General features: G+C 43.1%; 1 protein-coding gene across 3 annotated transcripts in view; it reads right to left on the bottom strand.

Annotated features, from left to right (window-relative positions):
• Window positions 1–23,374, bottom strand: part of Atg18a (Autophagy-related 18a) — a 57,680-nt gene that overhangs the window by 16,704 nt on the left and 17,602 nt on the right. For all 3 annotated transcript variants that reach the window (XM_076212931.1, XM_076212932.1, XM_076212933.1), the window contains exons 8-9: window positions 19,878–19,985; window positions 7,094–7,191 (exon numbers count right to left, since the gene is read on the bottom strand). In XM_076212931.1, coding sequence (XP_076069046.1) covers window positions 7,094–7,191; window positions 19,878–19,985 — 206 coding nt within the window. The remainder of the gene's footprint in view (window positions 1–7,093; window positions 7,192–19,877; window positions 19,986–23,374) is intronic.

Raw genomic sequence — 23,374 nt, 5'->3', positions numbered from 1 at the left:
CTCCTGGTCAATGGGTTTTGGAGGAGGAGGGGCCTCCAAAACCTGGGAGGATGATTCAACCATAATTGGATGGAATCAAAGTTTTATGGTATAGCCTACTACTTAAAGAGCGCTTTCGGTAAGTTGTAGGGCCACACCATAAGCAACATGAGGTTTGAAGTGCGTGGAAAGAGATACTGCAGGTGCCTGGCGCCCCAGTCACTTAAGGAAAGTCCCTGCAGAGCCAGAAAAGGGTCCAGAAATGGCTATTTACAGGTAAAGGGCCTCGGCGTCGAGTTTTTTGGCTTTGACAACCCGTTTGTCCTCTGTAGTTTTGTCCCATATAGTATGAGGCCGGCGTAGCCACCCTTTTACTTGTACTGGAAGGGAGAACGGTATCAAGCTCAGGAGTCCTCTTTCCCATGAGCATCCACTGACCACCGAACCTTGCGAGCCCTCGCCCGTGGCACCTGTCGCCAGGTGGGCCCCCACCAACTCAGTCAGCTATCAGCACACAGGTCAGAGAGAAATCGGGAACTTAGAACTACCTTAAGAAGGAGCAAGAGAAAGTCGAGGGTGCTTCTCAGGGAAGGCAATCTGGAGCTTTCCAGAGAGCCTATCCCAAGATAATAGCCTGTTCAGAAAGAGAAGATAAACGAGCCATCAATTGAAAGAGGGGTGGGGGTCGTTTACCAGTTACTTACACTCCAGTCTGTGAGTCTTGGTCTGACAGCTCCAGTATGGTCTGTGCAGCATGATTGAATCTGCCAGGGAGGAAAACTCTCCCCGCTGCCATAGCCTATACCTTCATCACTATGTACAAGCCCCTCCAGGACTGCAACCTGCTCACAGGGCGGAGGGGATTTGAGGCTAGGTATGATAATGTTGGAGAGTAGGAGACTGGAACCAACAAGCATTGATCCTCTCCTGTACACTACAATTAGGTATATACATCATACTTGCATTAGTGATATGCCTGAGGTGTTATGCGACTTGTTTGATGGGGTAGATGGGAAATTAGGAGCTTGTTGAAGGGGTTGCTTAGTCGTGGCATTCTTGAAGGATGTGTGGGATTACCACATAATAATAATAATAAAGGATTACCACATCATCAGGGGAGAAAGTTATCTCTAATCACGAGAAGGCAATGTGCGGGAAATGAATGCGCCATCCTTAAATGAATTAGAGTTGTCTCACAATGAAAGTTTTGGTTACAATGGAGATGAGGGCCCTGGGTGTATACAAGGTTTAATTGTCTACGTTGGGTGTTCCTCCAGGTGTTTTTGCCACATGCTTCATATGTTGAATGGAAGGGAGGGTATTTGTTGCAGGCAGCAGAGTGGAGACATCTAAAGGGATTGATGCCACTTCTTGAGTTGCTTTGCCATATAGTACATACATACATATACCAAAGGCTTTTTCCCCCTTACATGGGGGGTAGCCAAAAAGAAAAAGGCATAGAAAACACTCCCACCCATTTCATTTCCCATATATTCCACTCCCCTCCACCCACCTCCCTCCCTCCTATCTTGGCACCTCCTGGATGACGGGTCATCCCTGCATCCTGTCCACTGCCCTGGGTCAGAAGCAGTGTTGCAAGACACAGCACATCCACAGCAAGGCCGCTTCATAAATTCGGCAACCCCCCATAGTGTCGCAGCGTACTCTAATTTTGGTCTTATCAATGTGTGTGTATGTGTTTCTTGAAAACAGATGTAATCAGGTTTATATTGCTGGAGAATGCAGAAAACCACGAAGGAAAATAATAGGTTATAAACTCGGTGTTTTGATCTATTTAGACATCTTCACCTTGAAGATGTCTGAATAGATAGAAGTGCTTGGTCTATATTCTATTGTATTCCATTGTGTTTTTTCTGTATACCTAGAATCACATGTCTGATTTTTTCTGCATCACTAAGAAGTATACACATTTTCCCCCAGTTTAGGACAAGTCTTTGGCAGTTCCATTGGATGATTAATTACATTACTGTTTGAGTTGATATGGCGGTCATTTTAGATTATATATCTTCTCGGGCTTGTTCGAGACTTGCTGGTTATTGTAGTCAAGTCTTTCAATGTGCTTAGGTATTATTTTTGGGGGGAGGGTGTGTGTTGTTAGGGGGGAGACTGAATTTTCAGGTATAAGTATTATTTTTGGGAGGAAGGGGTGCAAGGTTAGGGGCAAGTCTGAACTTATATATACTCATTCCATTTGGGTCTAGTGAAGGCACTGGGAGGTCTAGGAGGCTTTACACAGGGGTTGGTGTTAATGTGTGGCCCTTCATCTACAAGGGATGCAAATCTTGACACAAAGGATTTCTTCAAATTGGTATATTGATGATGAAAGCAGGTAAGGCACCTGGTCTGGATGGATGCCATGCAGAATGTCTGAAAAAGGGAAGTACAATGATGGTGGACTGGCTGGTGAGGTTATTTAATGTTTGCTGGAGAGAGGGTAGAGTGCCAGAGGACTGGAGGCCTGTATAGTTCCTCTTTACAAGGGAAAAGGGGACAAGTGTGAATGTAGTAGTTTCAGAGGGATTAGCTTGTTAAGTGTAGTTGGGAAGGCTTATGGGAGGATCTTGATTGAGAGGATTAGGAGAGGAACAGAAGGAGTAATTGGTGTGGATTTAGGACAGGTAGAGGTTGTGTAGATCAGATCTTTGTGGTAAGACATATGTGAGAAAGCTATAGGAAAGGGGAAGGATGTTTTTTGGGCTTTTATGGATCTGGAAAAGGCTTATGATAGGGCAGACAGGAAGGCACTGTGGGAGGTTATGCAGATATACGGGATAGGAGGAAAGCTTCTGGGAGCTGTCAAGAGTTTTTATAAGAGTAGTAGAGCTTGTGTCAGGATTGGAAATGGAGAGAGTGAGTGGTTCGAGGTAAAGGTGGGACTTCGTCAAGGATGCGTTATGTCGCCCTGGCTGTTCAACTTATACATGGATGGGGTGGTGCGAGAGGTAAATGCAAGGGTAGTGGGCAAGGGATTGGAGATGGTTAAAGAAAATGGAGAAAAGTGGGAGGTGAGCCAGCTGTTGTTTGCGGACGACACTGCGCTTGTGGCAGGATCGGAGGAGGGATTGAGGAAGTTGGTGGCAGAGTTTGGGAGAATATGTGATAGAAGAAAGCTGAAGATAAATGTGGGTAAAAGTAAGGTGATGAGATGTACAAGGGGTGAAAGTAGCAGTAGACTGGAAGTGAGCATTAAGGGAGAGTGACTGGAGGAAGTGGATAGTTTTAGATACTTGGGTGCAAATGTGGCAGGAAAAGGTGGAGGTAGAATGTAGATTGGGAGAAGCAAGTAAATGCCTTGGTGGATTAAAGAGTGTAATGAGGAATAGACATTTGGGAATGGATGCTAAGAGGATATGAAGGAGTGATTGTGCCAACAGCACTGTATGGGGCAGAAACATGGAACATAAGAGAAGAAGAGAGGAGTTTGAATGTGTTTGAGATGAGGTGTCTGAGAAGTATGATGGGGGTTACTAGGCTAGATAGAGTGAGAAATGAGGAGGTGAGGAGGAGAGCAGGGGTGGAAAAGGAACTGGGAGATAGGGTTGATGAAAGAATACTAGGATGGTTTGGACACATGGAAAGAATGAGTGAAGAAAGCCTAGTAAAAGAGGTATGGAAGGCAGATGTGGAGGGAGTGAAGATGAGGGGACGTCCTAGGATGAGGTGGATGGATGGGGTGAAGGGGGCTTTGGGGAAGAGGGGAATGTCTGTTGAGGAAGGACGGGAGAGGACAGAAGACAGGGGTGAATGGAGAATGGTTGTATATGGATGATGTTGTGATTGCATGAGGTGGAATGGGCGGGGGGATGGGGGGGTGAGGTAGTATGTGTGAGCAGTGAGAGGGGGGGGTTGCCAATTTAATGAAGCGGCCTTGCTGTGGATGTGCTGTGTCTTGCGACACTGCTTCTGACCCAGGGCAGTGGACAAGGTGCAGGGATGACCCGTCATTCAGGAGGTGCTGGTGGCGTAATCAGAAGCATCCCAGTCTTGCATTTGCTTAGTTGTGGGTACAAATCCCACGCTTCTCTCCAATTCCCAGCAGTGACAGCAACATGACTCCAAAGTGCACAGGGCACAGGTGACATTGTTGGCTGTAGCTATATGCCTCTTTGTGTGGGCTTCTCATCTACCATGTGTGGGGCCTGAGCAATGTACATATTTGCCATCTAGGTGGCAACATCATTGTCTAAGAACATCCAAATTACTGGCAGTTGAAGCAAAGGCATGTGCATGGATAGTGCATCTACATCTCTTAGGTAACCTGTAGACTGCAAGTTGTGGTTGACTAAAGGTCACTACTGGTGAAGGGTTATTGATATTTGTACCATTTGTTTTTCTTAATTCAAAATAATTCAATGTTGGTAGATTTCAGGACATAGAATCTTGGTTAGTCAAGTCAGGGTCTGCTTCATCTCTGTATGGGTTAAGTTGGTTGTTGCCAGGGCTGGGTAGATTAAGGGATGTAACATCTCTCAATGTAATCGAGTTGGCAGTAAGTTATTATGGTACTTGGGTCTATTGTTGTCCTTCCCTAGATTATCTGGCCAAGCAGTCAAGTCTCCCTGAAGAATGCCATGGCTGGGACAGAACTTCCCCGCAAATCTTTTACTGAGTGTACATTTTGTTGTTGCCATCTATGATTGTGAAAAATTAACTTTTCCATAATGTTTTGTATAGTATGGGGTGAAGTGTTGCACCCTGGACAGTTATCTATGATGCAGCCATCCAACTTGGGTCTGCTGAGAATGCTCATGGTAAGAAATTACCACCCTCTGTGGGGAGGCTGTCATTGCTCATGCTATCATAGATTGTTCTCAAGTCTGAAGGGGAGGGGGTGATCTCCTCACTCCAATCAGAAATGTTGCAAGGTAAGCCAGGAGTGCAATACAGCAATCTTTGTTTTGGAGGAGTTGTTACTCTCTTTGTTGCTGCTGTTATTGTTGTTTGGTTTTCATTTTTTGTGTCACATCTGGGTGACCTTGCTGGAGGCTGCTCTTCACTTTAACCACTTCCATACGGTGACGCCTATGTAGGCGGCATGAAGAGCAAGTGGGTACTCAATGATGCCGATGTCGCCATCTTGATTATATTTATTGTAGTCATACCTACATAACTTTCATTCTCTCTAAACTGGCTTCATCATATTTTCTATGGCTATCAAAATACACAGGTGAAAGAGAACAAATGATTGAGCACTGACTTTATTTTTTATAATGTGATTATTATGACGCAACATCGCATGTCGAACAGCTAATGCTGCCAGACGTGCGATGTGCCCCGGAGTGAAGAGGTTAATGTTGTGACGAACCCCCTATCAGGATGTTAGGACAGTACCCCTTACAGAGGACTTTGAACCCGTCACATCGACCTTCTAACCCACTCGACCAGGGAAATAGTGGTCTAGGAGTGGAACGGAGTTCTTTGGTTCAAATCTTCAGTTTTCAGTTTAGGCACAGGCAAGCTCAGCACATCTTTTCTATCCCCTTCACTGAGTAGACCGAGTAGGGCAGATCTTGAATAGCTGCTCAATTATGTAGGCTGCTATTGAACTTGAACTACACTGCCTGTGTTGTGGGTTGCATCTAAGGGTTTTCAGAGATCATCTCCTGTCCCCACTGTTATGCAACATTGCCAGGGGTCACTTGGTCGTTACTTGGATGAATGAAGGTACTGTTAGTGGGAGAGTAGACTGAAAATGACTGAACTCAGTCTGTCCCTTCCTTAGTTTCAGCAACAATTCCTGGATCTTAGTCGAATTCAGTGGCACCATTTGGAGGCAGCAAGCTTTTAGTTTTCCTACTACCTGCTTTCGAATCCGACCTTGAGAGCTCGTCTCCCTCTTAGGTAGGAGACAAGATGGAAATGGTTGCAAGACCTCAAAATGGGATACATTTCTGGCAAGGACGACCTGACCTGCTTCAGGTTGTTGACACATTTTGATGATGGGTGGCATGGAATTAATTCTCCAAGAGAAGTGGCACCAAACTACAGCCCATGAGGTCAGCGTTTGTCTTTATTTTTTGTGTATTTTGTATATTGGTGAATGAATACTTTGTATTCACTATTGTAATTAACAAAATGGTTATGCAACCCATACTTGTCACTCGCTCAGTTATCTGGCCTGCTGTGACAATGTTTGGTGACACCCCTGCTCTAAGATATCCATCTTCTAGGACCACCACTTGTAAGTCCTATAAACGAAACTGATGGAGAAACAATCTATAACATTCAATATAATTGGGTTTCAGGTATAATGTGCATAGAATTCTAAACTATGAAACGGACACGAGTCGAGATTCTCTTTGGAAAAACTGGAAAGATCCGTTTTTCCAATGGAAAAAAGTTCCTGGTACACATTAATCCCAACTTGTACGAAACTAATATCTATCAAGTTTCTCACACAAGTACCTTTGTTTCATTAACAAGTAGTAAGCAAATGTTTACAATGGGGTTTCTATACAAAAATACTTTCACATAGTAGAATCATAAATAGTATTATGTACAATAAAACCTTTTGAACTCCATCAAAATAACAAATAAATAATGGAAAAAGTAAAGCACTAAATGATAGAAAAATAAGGCATTATTTATTTTTTCACAGTACAATGGCAAATTAACAGAAAACAACAAAATGAAATAAAATAAAAACAGGCTGCCCCTTGAGGGACAAACATTATATAAGGAACAAGCAAATAGATGTATCTTCTTCATAACTATCACACTTGCACAACTAGATCAAGATTATACTTAAAATTAAAATGGAGATCTCAAAGCTGCACACACAACTAGTCTTTATTTCCTATAAATCAGGCAACTGTCAGTTGTTGTGATTTGCTGTTTAAGGCACCAGTATCTATACATAAATCCGTGCATTCCACTTAACATAACCACGAGCCTCGTAGACGTGATAATCCTATCTTTGGTAATGGAAATTTTGGTCAATTACCACAGCTGTTGCCAAATCCCTCCCAATCTTGGCTTCCTTAACAACTAACTCTCAACTTAAAAATAATCTTACTTTGACCAAACATCTAGGCCTTGCTTTACGTCTTCCCAAAATATGGAATAAAATTGAAAATGTTTCCGAAGACGTTACCTGCTTCGGATTTCTTGGCACCACCTGGATATGCAGGACCAACAGGCGCACCTGAGGATTCGGCAGCCACGATGCCGTCGCCACCTGTGCCCTCCAGCCTGGCAAGGCAAAGCACCATTAAAATCAAGATATATTCAGCAGTTAATACACAAAACAATCAATTAATTGTTGCCTCAAGTTTCACAAATCAGAAAAATTGGAGCCCCCACAGCAGCTAGCATCAGTACTTAGGCCCTCCCACAGATCTCTCTGGGAAGAAACTTTGGACTGTTCTCCGTCTTCCACAAGCATGAGTCCGTTTCTACGTCATCAGGTGAAAGTGGTAAGGGAAGGGGAACAGATACCACTTACCAGCTCTCCATGTGTAAAAAAGTGAAAGAAATACAGCTGAATTTGATAGAGAGAGATCTTGGGCCCTTTCATGAGACAGTGTCAGCTCCTCAGGGGCTGCACCTCCTGAGAGAGGGAAAGGAGATGAAAGGCTTGAAAAATGGGCAGCTTCTTATGCAGGTATCTGTCACTGGTCCTAGTTCATAAATAGGAAACTAGAATTGATACATGCCATAAATACAAAATGAGAATTGATACATGCAACTATATACCATGGGACTCTCTCCCCTTGTAAGGAATGCAACCAGTCAAGGCATGCGCCCATACCAATCCCATTCATCTTGGCTCCTCATGGGTCAAAAGCAATGCAGCAAGACACAGCAGAGCCAGTATCTTTCTCCCCATATGAAAAATAGAAAATGAGAAATTCCTTCAGGCTGCATCTTACATGCAAAAGTGCATAGCTTTTCCCAATTGTAGTAGCTCCATGACAGATCTATATTCATACTCCGATCTACAAGTTTGCATAAATTTGTGACTATATCCCTTCTACAATAGCTTTTACAGATTTCAATAGGGTTACATTAAATTTACTCTCCTCAAAGGACATGAATTAACTAATAGCAACTACTATAACGCTTGTATTTTATTCAAATTAATCCTATGAAGTGCAAACTTCAAAGATGGATGGAGTGAATTTGTGTGGAAGACCAAGAAAGGGATGGATGGATGAATAGGGTGAAGAGGTGCCTTGGGTAAAAAAGAGGACCATTGAGCAGGGAAGTGAGTGGACAAGAAAAAGGTGCAAGTGGAGTGGGATTGTGGATCAATGATAAACTGATGCTGCCCAAAGGGATTTCTCTGGGGTATTGGCTGCTTGTTATTGTGGCAAAGTAGCATGCAGCTGATACTTTAGGGTCTATATGGGGCGCCCCTACGGACCAGAGCCACACATCATTTTGTCTATGATAGAAGAAATTCTGCTCATAGAGAAATGATGACACTTTTATACTACGACTGTCCCTCCGTTATGCTGTCCCCCAACCCCTTGTTGCTGTCCTGTACCATTTCTCTGAGTATTCTCTTTCTGTGATGGGGGAATTCCCTGTGGTGGGGGAAAAGAATACTGCCACCAAGTATCCCACTTGGATCGTAAGAGGCGAGAAGAAAGGGACGGGGAGAGGGACTAGGCATCCTTCTCCCTGTAGCCCCACGGGGCATAAAACCTAAAAAGAAAAGTGAAGGCATAAGGGGTGCTGGAGGGCCTCGGGCCAGCACCCTAAGGTTTGGGTCTTTTAATGTGCGTGGATGTGGTACAGATGAGAGTAAAAGGGAAGAGATAGGTAGTATGTTTGTGAGAAGAAAGATGGATGTGTTGGCTTTGAGTGAGACTAAGTTGAAAGGGAAGGGTGAGTGTAAGTTTGGGAGTGTAAGTGGGAGGTTATCAGGAGTGAAGAGAGGGCGAGGGAGGGAAGGGGTGGCTATTCTAGTAAGTGAGGAGATAGGTAAACAGGTAGTGGAGTGGAAGGAGGTTTCCTCAAGGATAATGTGGATGAAGGTGAAACTGGGAAAGGAGATGTGGGTCTTTGTAAGTGCATATGGGCCTGGCAGTGAGAAGAGCGTGGAAGAAAGGGAGGCCTTTTGGATAGATTTAAATGAGTGCATAGAGGGTTTAGGAAGAAATGTCAATGTAATAGTACTGGGAGACCTTAATGCTAGGGTGGGAAATGGTCCAATCGATGGAGTGGTTGGGAAGTGTGGAGTTCCAGGAAAGAATCGTAGTGGAGAGTTGATGGTGGAAATGTGTCTAGAAAGAGAGTTGGTGATAGCAAATACAGTGTTTCGGAAGAAAGTCAAGCATAAGTACACATGGGAGAGGGTGGTGGAGGGAAAGGTGGTAGATAGAGCGCTAATGGATTATGTAGTGGTAAATAGGAGTATGATAGGAAGAGTTAAGGATGTACATGTGCTAAGGGGAGAGGGTGGGGGAATATCAGATCATTTTTTGGTGGAAGGTAAGCTGAGAGTGGAGGATAGATGGAGAAAGAGGAAAGGGACAAAAGGTAGGGAGGTTCTTAGAGTGAACTCCTTGAATGAAAAGGAAAAGGAGTACGAAAAGAAGCTGAAGGAGGAGTGGGAGGGAGTAAAGGATGGAGCAGAGATGGGTGTGGAGGAGGAATGGGGATGGTTCAAGGAGGGAGTCTTAAAGTGTGCAAGGATGGTGTGTGGAACAAGAAGGACAGGGGGAAATAGAAGAAAGGGTAGTGAATGGTGGGATGAGGAAACAAAGAAGGTTGTAGAAGAGAAGAAGCGAGCATTCACAGATTGGTTACAAAAGAGGACGGGGGAGTCATATGAGACGTACAAAGAAAAGAAATGAGAAGTAAAGCAAAAGGTAAAGGAGGCAAAGAGGAGAGCAGATGTGAAATGGGGTAGGAGTATTACAGAAAATTTTGAAAGTAATAAAAAGATGTTTTGGAAAGAAATTAAGAGAGGAAGAGGAGGCGAATCAAGTAGGGAAGAAAAGGTAAAAGGTACAGATGGAGAGATGATAATGGAAGAGATGGCAGTAAGGGGAAGATGGGCAGAATATTTTAGGGAGTTGCTAAATGTGAAGGAGGATAGGGAAGGAAAGATAGCTGCAGTGGGAAATGCGAAGAAAATGAGAGTGATGAGTGAGGAGAATGGAGGAGAAATAAGGAAGGATGAGGTGAAGGCAGTTGTAAAGATGATGAAAGCAGGTAAGGCACCTGGTCTGGATGGATGCCATGCAGAATGTCTTAAAAAGGGAAGTATAATGATGGTGGACTGGCTGGTGAGGTTATTTAATGTTTGCTGGAGAGAGGGTAGAGTGCCAGAGGACTGGAGGAGTGCCTGTATAGTTCCTCTTTACAAGGGAAAAGGGGACAAGTGTGAATGTAGTAGTTTCAGAGGGATTAGCCTGTTAAGTGTAGTAGGGAAGGCTTATGGGAGGATCTTAATTGAGAGGATTAGGAGAGGAACAGAAGGAGTAATTGGTGAGGAACAGTGTGGATTTAGGACAGGTAGAGGTTGTGTAGATCAGATCTTTGTGGTAAGACAGATATGTGAGAAAGCTATAGGAAAGGGGAAGGATGTTTTTTGGGCTTTTATGGATCTGGAAAAGGCTTATGATAGGGTAGACAGAAAGGCACTGTGGGAGGTTATGCAGATTTATGGGATAGGAGGAAAGCTTTTGGGAGCTGTCAAGAGTTTTTATTTGAGTAGTAGAGCTTGTGTCAGGATTAGAAATGGAGAGAGTGAGTGGTTTGAAGTAAAGGTGGGACTTCGTCAAGGATGCGTTATGTCTCCCTGGCTGTTCAACTTATACATGGATGGGGTGGTGCGAGAGGTGAATGCTAGGGTAGTGGGTCAGGGATTGGAGATGGTTAAAGAAAATGGAGAAAAGTGGGAGGTGAGCCAGCTGTTGTTTGCGGACGACACTGCGCTTGTGGCAGGGTCAGAGGAGGGATTGAGGAAGCTGGTGGCAGAGTTTGGGAGAGTATGTGATAGAAGAAAGCTAAAGATAAATGTGGGTAAAAGTAAGGTGATGAGATGTACAAGGGGTGAAAGTGGCAGTAGACTGGAAGTGAACATTAAGGGAGAGCGACTGGAGGAAGTGGATAGTTTTAGATACTTGGGTGCAAGTGTAGCAGGAAAAGGTGGAGTGAAGGTGGAGGTAGAATGTAGATTGAGAGAAGCGAGTAAATGCCTTGGTGGATTAAAGAGTGTAATGAGGAATAGACATTTGGGAATGGATGGGAAGAGGAGACTGTATGAAGGAGTGATTGTGCCAACAGCACTGTATGGGGCAGAAACGTGGAACATAAGAGAAGAAGAGAGAAGGAGTTTGAATGTGTTTGAGATGAGGTGTCTGAGAAGTATGGTGGGGGTTACTAGGCTGGATAGTGTGAGAAATGAGGAGGTGAGGAGGAGAACAGGGGTGAAAAAGGATTTTGGAGATAGGGTTGATGAAAGAATATTAGGATGGTTTGGACACATGGAAAGAATGAGTGAAGAAAGACTAGTAAAAGAGGTATGGAAGGCAGATGTGGAGGGAGTGAACATGAGGGGACGTCCTAGGATGAGGTGGATGGATGGGGTGAAGGGGGCTTTGGGGAAGAGGGGAATGTCTGTTGAGGAAGGAAGGGAGAGGACGGAAGACAGAGGTGAGTGGAGAATGGTTGTGTATGGATGATGTTGTGATTGCATGAGGAGGAATGGGCAGGGGGGTGGGGTAGTATGTGTGAGTAAATTTTGACGCAGCCCGAAGGGATTTCTCCCCGTCCTCTCCTTATATGCAAGGGGGGACGGAGAGGGGGGGTCGCCGATTAAATGAAGCTTCTGACCCAGGGCGGTGGGCAGGGTGCAGGGATGACCCGTCATCCAGGAGGTGCTCAGATGAGAGGGAGGGTGGGAGGGGTGTGGAGTGTATTTAGGGATGAAATGGGTGGGAGTGTTTTTGTGCCTTTCCCTTTTTGGCTACCTCCCTTGGAAGGGGGAAAAAGCCTTGGTATATGTATGTATGTATGCTTTTGTTTTACTCACAAGTGGACAAGGAAGGAAGGTTGCCATGTAATGAAGCAATAAGGGTGAACTAGCTTTGGCTGCTGGGCCCTGCCATTATGGTGCTGTGTGACCTGGGTAGAGGGTACATCCATCTATATCTAGATACCAAAAGTGAAGTTTAGGAGTTTCGGTTCTTTTTCAGTAGAGGGATTTAGCCATTCAATTCTACTACTAGATTGTTCTCAGATTCACGAGTTTTGGGTGAGCAAAATAACAGATAATTTCTGAAAGAAAGCTGCCATCCTATTTTTTTTCTTTCCAAATTTGTGTTCTTAGCCTTTTTTTTTTTTTTCCTCCTCCTCCTTACTAAGGTCACAGCCTTGCTGTGGATATTCTGTCTTGCTGCACAGCCTCTGATCCAGGGCAATGGGCGGGAGACATGGACAACTCTTTATCCAAGAGGAGACAAGATGGGAGAGAGGAAATGGTGGTTGACGAGAATGGAATGGGTGGGAGTGGGTATGTGTCTTCTGACTTGGCTATCCCTCTTATAAGGGGGGAAAACCCCCTTGGTATATAGTCTTCTTAGCTTTCTCTACTTACATACATACATATACATATACCAAGGCTTTTTCCCCCTTACAAGGGAGGTAGCCAAAAAGGGAAAGGCATAATATCATTTCCACCCCTTCCATCCCTGAATACACTACACACCCCTCCACCCTCCCTCTTATCTGAGCACCTCCTGGATGACGGGTCATCCCTGCACCTTGTCCACTGCCCTGGGTCAGAAGCAGTCTCGCAAGACACAGCACATCCACTGTCCTAATACCAATCAATCAATCAATCAGCTCCCAAGTAACCAACACCATCTGAATCTTGTCTTCATCCATTCCTTTGTTATTCTTCTGAACTCTGCACATAAACCCTAGAGCCTTTAATTTCTGATGCCTGTACATGCCCAGGAGTCATTTCCATACAAAACCATTGGTAAAATAGATTCATACACTCCTTTCATTGCTGGGACCAATGACGAGTACCTACTCTTGGTCCTACAAGATGGACAGCAGAGAGAATAATCTTCCTGCTCTACATTTTCAAAACTCTTCAACAGCACCCCCCTCACCTTCATCTTGGGTTGCAGCCCCGAGGGGCTGGCACTTGTTTCCAGACCAGGCCCAAGAACTTAATACACAAGGCATCTAGAAATGGCCATCTCTGCCACTTTTACTGGTTTCGAGTTGAGCACAGATTATGAAAGGAATGTGCCTTCTCTTTATATATCCATGCTCAACTCTAAACAAGTAAAATTGGTGTGTGTGTGTGTGTGGGGGGGGGTGCCAATTTCTGGATGCCCCATATGGAGAGCTAATAATCAGTGACATCTTTTATTTTCTTCTGCTGATATAGAGACAGACTCGCACCACTACAACAGTAAAACACCAGCGGGAGAGGCTGAGGACTGTTGCCATCTACTATTGGGCTGTGGGTTTCAAGTGGGTAATTCATTATTATTGTTATATACCAAGGACTTCTTCCCCAATATAAGGAAGGTAGCCACGCCAAGGGCATGCACCCACTGATCCACCACCCTCGTCTCCCTCTAATCTTAGCTCCCCCTGGATGATATTTGAGTGTTTAATATTTGAGGCAATAATCATTACTATTCCTTTCACTGATTCCAGACATCCTTCAACTTCTCTTGACTACATTTAGAGCACCTTAAAACCTTCCTCTTTCTATAGCCAAACTCTTCTTCCCATCACCTTTCACATGCACCGCAGTACAATGTAAAATATCCGAACCGACTAAATTCGTTCACTTCTTGGCCACAATATAGTTTTGGTTTAGTATCAATCTCTCTCAGAGTGCCTCCTTACAAGACTGGCACTTTTATTGCATGCTACATTGTTCTGGTCAAAATTCTTGGACAGGAACAACCCACAGAGTTGTTTCCCTCATAAACTACAACTCCACATGGGGTAACAATGACATAAGCTTAGTTCACAGTCAATACATCTGGGATTTTGGTGACACCCCTACAGACCCGAGTCACTTGGCATTTTTCATAATTGGAGAGTAATCTATCTCCACTCAAAAAGAATGCTGATAACTTTCATCTTTCTTGAATCTGTCCTTCACTACTACTAAAATACATTATAGTCCCAGGATAAAAGCACAGATTATCAACAATGATATACAATTCTCATACACAGCCATCTTACCCTCCTAACCACTCCACTATAAACTTTAAAGACCCAGAATGCCACTTAAATGGCCCTTCTGTTCTTCCGTAATCCTAAAATACAAAATTGTACTGTTACAATCTTAAAAAAATATAACAACAATAACAATAATTAGAAAGCAAAACAAAATGCTTCTTTAATCGACTTGTATACCTATCTTACAATACATAAATGCAGTAAATTATAATTGTAGAAATTGTAGATTATACAAAGTAAAAAATATATCTTAGCTTTCAGTCACTGAAAGTTGAGACTTTCTAATGCCCTTCTATACTAACCACTCATCACATTTCAGCTCTTATACTACCTTTTCTAAATTAATGCAGGGCTGTACCCTCTGTAAGGGCAAGGAAGGCAACTGTTATATTGGCAAGGTAGTTACCAGAAAATGTGGACTAAAAAAAAAAAAAAAAAAAAAAAAAAAATTATATATATATATATATATATAACGTAGAAACCACTGTTGGAGTAGAAAAGACTGGAAACGGGGAATCTATATATTTCGATTTCAAACTGCAAACTGCAATCAAAATATATAGATTCCCCGTTTCCAGTCTTTTCTACTCCAACAGTGGTTTCTACGTTATTGACAAATGTGCGATTACATTTTTCACCTGTTATATATATATATATATACATATATAGCTATCTCTAGGGAGGGGACAGTTGCCCTCCCTGCCCCTCAGAGGTTACAGCCCTGCAATGTATATAAAATATACATAATAGTAAGCTTTTCTTATACATAAACATAACAAAACTATGCATAGCAGGAGAAGAAAGTTGGCATTAGGGAAAGCTGATGCATGGATTTGTTTATTACATAGCACACACAGGGTAATCAAACTAAAATAATTCTAGCTGCCTTTCATACAAATCTCTCCTGTTTTATACGACCCATTGTGAAAGTTTTCCTCCTTATAAGAGGGGTGAGCAAGGCAAACCACACACATGCATTATACACATGCATTATAAACAAATGCAAAATTCATTCTTCTACCATTAGTTGTAAATGTGTGGAAAAAAAAATTCAAGTATATGTACCACACTAGTGAACTAAGTTATACAGCACCATTTACTATTTTTAATTATATATAAAAAAAAAAAAAAGGTGTTACAGTGGGCAGAGCACAGATGACCTGCCAACCACAAGGAAGTAAAATGGGAGACAACAAACGTGTGTGGGATGGGTGAAGGGTAGGTGTATGCCTGGATTAGGCCATCCCTTTTATATCAGGAGGAACAAGCTTTTTGGTGTATGCATATGAGCTGCACAAGTGCCCTTTTATAAGAAATTTAGAAAAACACAAAGATTCAAACATCAAAATTTCCAAAACAAACCATATGAATTTCATCTAGTTTACACCATTTTAAAGGGAATTCATCTCTACTTCTTATCCAAAATTATTTCATCATTTTGTTGTATGTCTCTGCTGGCAGCACTGCCTTTGACTGTGCATAAGGCTGAAACCTCTGGGATCACTAACCATAAAAAATATGCATAAGTGTGTATACAACCTACTATTGGATAGAGGAATAAGCGAGGAAAAAAATAACTGGTAACTGATCTCAGCGTGGTGGCACTTATGACCTCAGTGCAGCGAGTGCCTCATATGCGCATGTTAAGGAAAGAACAGTGGAGGTGAAGCAGGGAATGGATAGGACACAGACATATGTACAGAATGAATGAAGAAAAACTAGTGAAGAGAATGTGGGAAGCAGAAGAGGATGGAGCAGGCAGAACTGCATGGCCCCGTCTCCCTGAGGAACGCCATAGCTGGAATGGGGCTCTCCCACAAATCCATCCATGGTGTTCCTTTAGGAGACAGGCCAAGCAGTCATGTGTGCTCCATCCTCTTCTGCTTGGCCAGTCTAGCGAAGGACAACAAGAGAATGGAGCTATCAAGAGAAAGACTAAGAATGATCTGGACAAACTAGGTAAAGGGGAGCTTTGGATGTAATGACATGTCTGTTGATGTAGGACAAGGTAATGGAGGGATGTTCTCATTGACTGTAATAATTCAGTTTAACACCACAAACTCTACCTATCGGGAGGCCAGGATGGGGACCCTTACGGAGGACTTTTTATCATGGAATTTAATGAACACTGTCCTTGGTCCAACTGGCTGGCAGCTGCACAGCTTTTAACACAAGTATAGGGGCAGGGTACAGTAAGACCCTTTATCCTCAAAATGTCAAGATAGGAAGGGTTGTTAAATGAACTTTATTTCATTCTGCTGTGCTGCATGTGATTTGACTCTGCCACCTCTCGTGTACAAGGGAAAGGGCTTTAAAAATCTATATATAAACTAGCTGGAATAGCATAAGGCAAGTAACAATGCACAATATGTCAAAATATGTGATTATCAAGACGTCAATGACCTCACAAGAGCTAAACCAATAAAAAGGGTTGTAGAACAAAATACCACAGCAGATATACCTCAAAAAAACAAAATTTAGCAATCTAAATCTAATAATAATCTATTAATAATTAATTAATCTAATAGTCTTGATAATCTAGAAGTAAAGGTTTCAAATTGCTAGCTCCTTCAGAACATTTTTCAAACGTCTTGATAACTGAGGAACACTTTGGTGATGTATTATACTCTGAACATCTAAACAATTAAAAAAAAATTCAATCTTCAAGGTTAAAGTAAAAGTTTTTAATACTAATATACTAGAGGAAATATACCAAATCACAACCACTGAGGCAAATTAAATTACAAATAAATGTGGTTCTTTGATAGACATGACAATGGCTTACACTTTACAGGGTGTTGGCAGAAATATCTGAAGTACCATCTTCAGGGATGGAATGGGTGGAAATGATTTTATGCCTTTCCCTTTTTGGCTACCTCCCTTGTAAGGGGGAAAAAGCCTTGGTATGTGTATGTATGTACCATCTTCAAGGAAAAGTAAATGAAAAAACTACCAAAATATTTTAAAACTACCTTGATGATGGAACACAAATCACTACTACTTGGCATCATATCTGTACTCTCAAGAGCAAATTTAGTCTTCAAACTATATTATTTCCATCTCTGTATATGTCACTATAGGTACGAAATAAAACTATAGTGGTAACGGGCATGGAACTGCCTGTCTCTCAGTCTTCTCCATTATGTTCTTATATTCGGACCCTTTCATAAATAGCACTTATTATGACAAGGGAGAAAAAACTAGCCAATAAAAAGTCTGAGCAATCTGCCCAGTCTTTTCATATTTCCTATGCCAATGGTCTACCCCACAAAAATTCTTGGAAATCTCTACCTATATACCAAGAGCTTCTTCTCCCTTATAAGAGAGTTCGCAAAGTCGAAGGCAAGCAGCCACGCCCACCTGTTCCACTCCCATCCACCACCCTGGTTTCCCTCTCATCTTAGCTCCGCATGAATTATGGGTCATCCCCATCTCCTGCTCCCTGTCTGGGTCAGAAGCAATGCAGCAAGACACAGCACATCCACAGCAAGGTTGCTTCACAGCCATCCTTTCTGTACCCTCATGTAATTCAAGCGTGAGCTTTGAATTCCAGTGGTCACAGCTTGCACTGGTCCAGGCAAGATTTTTTGTATGTGTAATACATTTTGAAAGTGCTTCTGAATTGTGCAAGTTGACCTAAATTGTAAATGGATTACAACTAGAAATGCCTTCATAACTAATCAGTCATCATTATCCAAACCATAAGTTTTGCTACTTCCAGTCTTGATGGCCCCTTAATCCATGGATTACAACTAGAAATGCCTTCAATCAATCATCATTATCCAAACCATCCGATTTTCACTAATTCCATAGTCTTGGTGGCCCCTCAATTCATGAAACAATCCATGGAAGTGCACCGGAGAGGCGGAATGAAGATCAAGGATGGGGAGAGCAAGATTGCATTTCTAAATACTTCCCCAAATCCGAACACCCTCTGGCCCAACAAATATGGATACAGGAGGGATGACTGTACAACTCAACCCTTGCAGAGGCCATACTTTATATATATTGTTGATGCAAAAGAAATTCATTCCAATTAGGATGGGCTCTGAACTGAAGGCATACTCAATGAACAAAGACCCCTTCCATTTGGGGTTCAACCTCTTCCCGAGTAATTGACAACGAACACCCAAACACGATGGTCCTCTTGGATGAGGACTGAACACAATCATGTTCCTGCTAAACACAACTGTCAAACTAGGTCCAAGACCCCTCCCACTACATCCGTTTCCACATTTTTTTCCACATGGACAGTTTCTATCTATACATCTATCTATATACCAGGGGCTTCTTTCCCCTTATAAGAGAGGTAGCAAGTCAAAGGCACACCAATACCTATGCTCCACCCTACTATTCACTCTCATATTAGGTCCTCGTATATGAAGGGACAGTTTACAATTTAAATTTCCCTATTTCTCCTACACATTGGTGATGACTTTCTACAAACATTGCTTCCTACATATCTATTTGAGAACCACCATTACTGGCTGCTGTGGAACTACAAGATTCAGGTCAGAGCAGGAACAAACAAGATCTGATACTTTTCTGAATAAAATTTTCCAAAATGTCATTCAAGTATGTCACCACATTGAAGTGTCTCCTCAAAAAACAAAAAAATTCAGAGGAAAAAATATGTCATCAATCCAAGGAATACAAAGTCTATTCCAAATAAATCCAGACTGATCAGTTTAGCCGTGGTTCTTTACATTAGGGGATTACAAATCCAGTACCTCAAATAACCCTTTCAGCCTTCTCTCAACAAATTCCAACCTAATTTATTCAATTGAAGAGGGTGACCAAGCACAATTATTGCTTGAAAATCATTACAAAGCAAACACCAAGAGCTTCAAATGCAACTATTGTCAATAAAACTGGTGAATGATCTATATCTGGGAAAGGTAATGAAAATCCTCAGCCTCCCATTCCCATAAAGCACTGGCAATCTTCTTACATTTTGTTCCATCTTATCTAGGCGTTTCTATAGACATGAAAGTCTCCATTCCTATTTGGGAATGTTAAATAATCATACATACATACATATACCAAGGCTTTTTCCCCTTTCCAAGGGAGGTAGCCAAAAAGGGAAAGGCATAAAAACACTCCCACCAATTTCATCCCTAAATACACTCCACACCCCTCCCACCCTTCCTCTCATCTGAGCACCTCCTGGATGACGGGTCATCCCTGCACCCTGCCCACCGCCCTGGGTCAGAAGCAGTGTCGCAAGACACAGTACATCCACAGCGAGGCCGCTTCATTTAATCGGCGACCCCCCCCTCTCCGTCCCCCTTTGCAAATAATCATGTCACCAAAAATAAAATCTGCACTAAACATTACACTGAAGGAACTATGACAAGTTAAAGTAAGCAAAGGAACAAAAATCTAAGATGCTTGGGTCAATGTCCAAGAAAACTGGTCTTGTGTTTGCAAGGAGAAAGACAACGACACTAATTGTACACACTTACAGAGAACACTAAGTTTTTCTGGTAATTACAAATGATAATACTTCCAAGTTTAATATCAAAACAAGTGGTGGTTCATAAAATAGGACTACTAAGCTGCATCAACAACTATACAAGCTTATAAAAAGCAGGACTATGGTACAGCGGCATAGGGTTAGGAACTGGCTTGGGCTCTATTCGCAACCAATTGTCCAATATCCATCAAAGGAGGGCAACCACTTTGAGCGATTATGCTGCACCAACCTGTGTTGTTTGTGAAGAGGGCAATCCCCACCTTCAACCGTGTTCAGGTTATATAGATAAAGATATCCATCTGTTGCCACCACGACCACACGTGGCTGCCTCTGGATTCTGAAATACAAAAGTTCTTAGTCAACATCTTTATCGTGAGACATTTTCTTATATACATATATACACCAAAGGCTTTTTTCCCCCTTACTAGGCAGGTAGCCCCCCCCCCCCAAAAAAGGCTTAAAATCCATTCCCACCCATTCCATCACCACTCTACTCCCCTTCACCCCTCTCCCTCCCTCTATCTTGATTCCTCCTGGATGACGGGTCATCCCTGCATCTTGCCAACTGCCCTGGATCAGAAGTAATGTTGCAAGACACAGCACATCCACAGCAAGGCCGCTTCATTTAATCAGTGTCCCCCCCCCCTCTCCATTACCTCATGCTGAAAAAGACGGAGAAATCCCTTCAGGCTGCATCAAATTATTTTTCATATACTCCAACACTCCCCCCCCATCCCCCACCCACTCCCTTTCATACATCACATCCATACATACATAACCATTCTGCATTCATCCATATCTAGTCTTCTCCCATCCTTCCTCAACAGACATTCCCCTCTTTCCCGATGCCCCTTTTACCCCATCCATCCATCTATCCATCTCATCCTTGGTCGCCCCCTCATGTTCACTCTTTCTACACCTCTTTTACTAATCTTTCTTCACTCATTCTTTCCATGTGTCCAAACCATCCCAATACTCTTTCATCAACCCTGTCTCCCAACGCCTTTCCACTCCTGTTCTCCTCCTCACCTCCTTATTTCTCACTCTATACAGCCTAGTAACCCCCATTATACTTCTCAGGCACCTCATCTCAAACACATTGGTTGCACTCTTGTGTTCACTCCTTCCACACCTCTTACTAATCTTTCTTCACTCATTCACCATCCTAATACTCTTTCATCAACCCTGTCTCCCAACTCCTTTCCACCCCCATTCTCCTCCTCACCTCCTCCTTTCTCACTCTATCCAGCCTAATAACCCCGATCACATTTCTCAGGCACCTCATCTCAAACACATTCAATCTCCTCCATCTCATCCTTGGTCGACCCCTCATGTTCACTCCTTACACACCTCTTTTACTAGTCTTTCTTCACTCATTCTTTCCATGTGTCCTAACCATCCCAATATGCTTTCATCAACCCTATCTCCCAACTCCTTTCCACCCCCATTCTCCTCCTCACCTCCTTGTTTCTCACTATCCAGCCTAGTAACCCCCCATCATACTTCACAGGCACCTCATCGCAAACACATTCAAACTCGTCCTATCTTACGTTCCATGTTTCTGCCCCGTACAGTGCTGTTGGCACAATCACTCCTTCATACAATCTCCACTTATCATCCATTCCCAAATGTCTATTTCTCATTACCTTTTAATCTCCCAAGGCATTTACTTGCTTCTCTCAATCTACATTCTTCCTCTACCTCCACTCCTCCATTTCCCACCACATGCACACCCAAGCACTTCACCCCCATACTATACAACACATTATGGAAGACTGCTTTGTACACAATCACAGATGCCAACAATACAACTTCCATTCTATAGGGGATTTATGGGAAAACCCTGTCCCCGTCGTGATGTTCCTCAGGGAGACAGGACCACTCAGCCACAGTCTAGGGAATGGCAACAATAACAACCTAGCTCACTCCCATCCAACATCTATTTGTTTCTTTCTCATCTTTGCTCCTTGTAGATGGACCCATCCCTGTCAACTGCCCAATGACCTAGATTAGGAGGAATGCAGCAAGACAGCAGGATCAGCTGCTTCATACCAGTTATCAGTTATACAAGAAAGCAAAGGAAATATAGTTGAAATTGACACAACTCAGGAAACTGAATCAGCTCCTTGGGGCCGCACCTACAGATGAACGGAAGGATGTTGATACATTCTGAGGACAGACTATTCTTTCTGACGATTGTCATGCAGGACCAGCATATGCAGCTGTCCATTATTGGTATTTTGTGTGTGCAAATACAAAGTTTGTTGGACACCAACCATTTTTACTATTCCCAAACCCCTAAAGCCTGTGCCACATAGGAATCAATGACAGGTACCTACATACATACATATACCAAGGCTTTTTCCCCCTTACAAGGGAGGTAGCCAAAAAGGAAAAGGCATAAAATCATTCCCACCCACTCCATCCCCGAATACACTCCACACCCCTCCACCCTCCCTCTTATCTTAGCACCTCCTGGATGACGGGTCATCCCTGCACCTTGTCCACTGCCCTGGGTCATAAGCAGTGTCGCCAGACACAGCACATCCACAGCAAGGCCGCCTCATTAAATCGGTGACCCCCCTCTCCTTCCCCTCATGCATAAAAGGAGAAGACGGGGAGAAATCCCTTCGGGCTGCGTCAAATTTTGCTCACACATACTACCTCATCCCCCATCCCCACGCCCATTCCACCTCATGCATCACAACATCATCCATATACAACCATTCTCCATTCATCCCTGTCTTCTGTCCTCTCCCGTCCTTCCTCAACAGACATTCCCCTCTTCCCCAAAGCCCCCTTCACCCCATCTATCCACCTCATCCTAGGACGTCCCCTCATGTTCACTCCCTCCACATCTGCCTTCCATACCTCTTTTACTAGTCTTTCTTCACTCATTCTTTCCATGTGTCCAAACCATCCTAATACTCTTTCATCAACCCTATCTCCCAACTCCCTTTCCACCCCTGTTCTTCTCCTCACCTCCTCATTTCTCACTCTATCTAGCCTAGTAACCCCCATCATACTTCTCAGACACCTCATCTCAAACACATTCAAACTCCTTCCCTCTTCATCTCTTATGTTCCATGTTTCTGCCCCATACAGTGCTGTTGGCACAATCACTCCTTCATACAGTCTCCTCTTAGCATCCATTCCCAAATGTCTATTCCTCATTACACTCTTCAATCCAAGGCATTTACTCGCTTCTCTCAATCTACCTACAGGTGGTAATCCAACAAGACCAAACATCAGAGAGAATAATCATACTACTACCTGTCTTCAAAACCCTCGCTATCTTTTGCACTCTTGTCCTCGTTCAATGGACCTTTCACTTTCATCTAATATTCCCTTCATCCAATAACATTAGTCTTGGTCTTCATCTTTAGTCCATTCCAACCACATCAGTTTCCCACACTCCTCACTCATTCTTTCCACAAGCCCACAACCTTTCTGTATCCTTTGATCTCTGCCTGTGTCTGTACCCATCCAAAAACTCTCCATTGCCGTTTTGTCTTGCCTCCATGTCTGGGTGTTAATTGTCAACAGGGAGATTATTCTATTTCATGCCCACCCACCTTGCAGGACCATCTTTTGCTGGTACCTGCCACTGGTTCCTTACAGTGTTCCAAGTGATTTAAATTAGTTTATTTTTACTGTGATATTTCACATAATTCTGAGACTGCATAGTGGAATCTTGTTGGATTTTGTCAAGATTAGCAAACCCAC

This window comes from Oratosquilla oratoria, chromosome 30 (genome assembly GCF_046742065.1).
Source record: "Oratosquilla oratoria isolate Oo_2021 chromosome 30, ASM4674206v1, whole genome shotgun sequence".
In the NCBI taxonomy this organism is placed as follows: domain Eukaryota; kingdom Metazoa; phylum Arthropoda; class Malacostraca; order Stomatopoda; family Squillidae; genus Oratosquilla; species Oratosquilla oratoria.
This window is presented reverse-complemented; position numbering and strand designations above follow the sequence as displayed.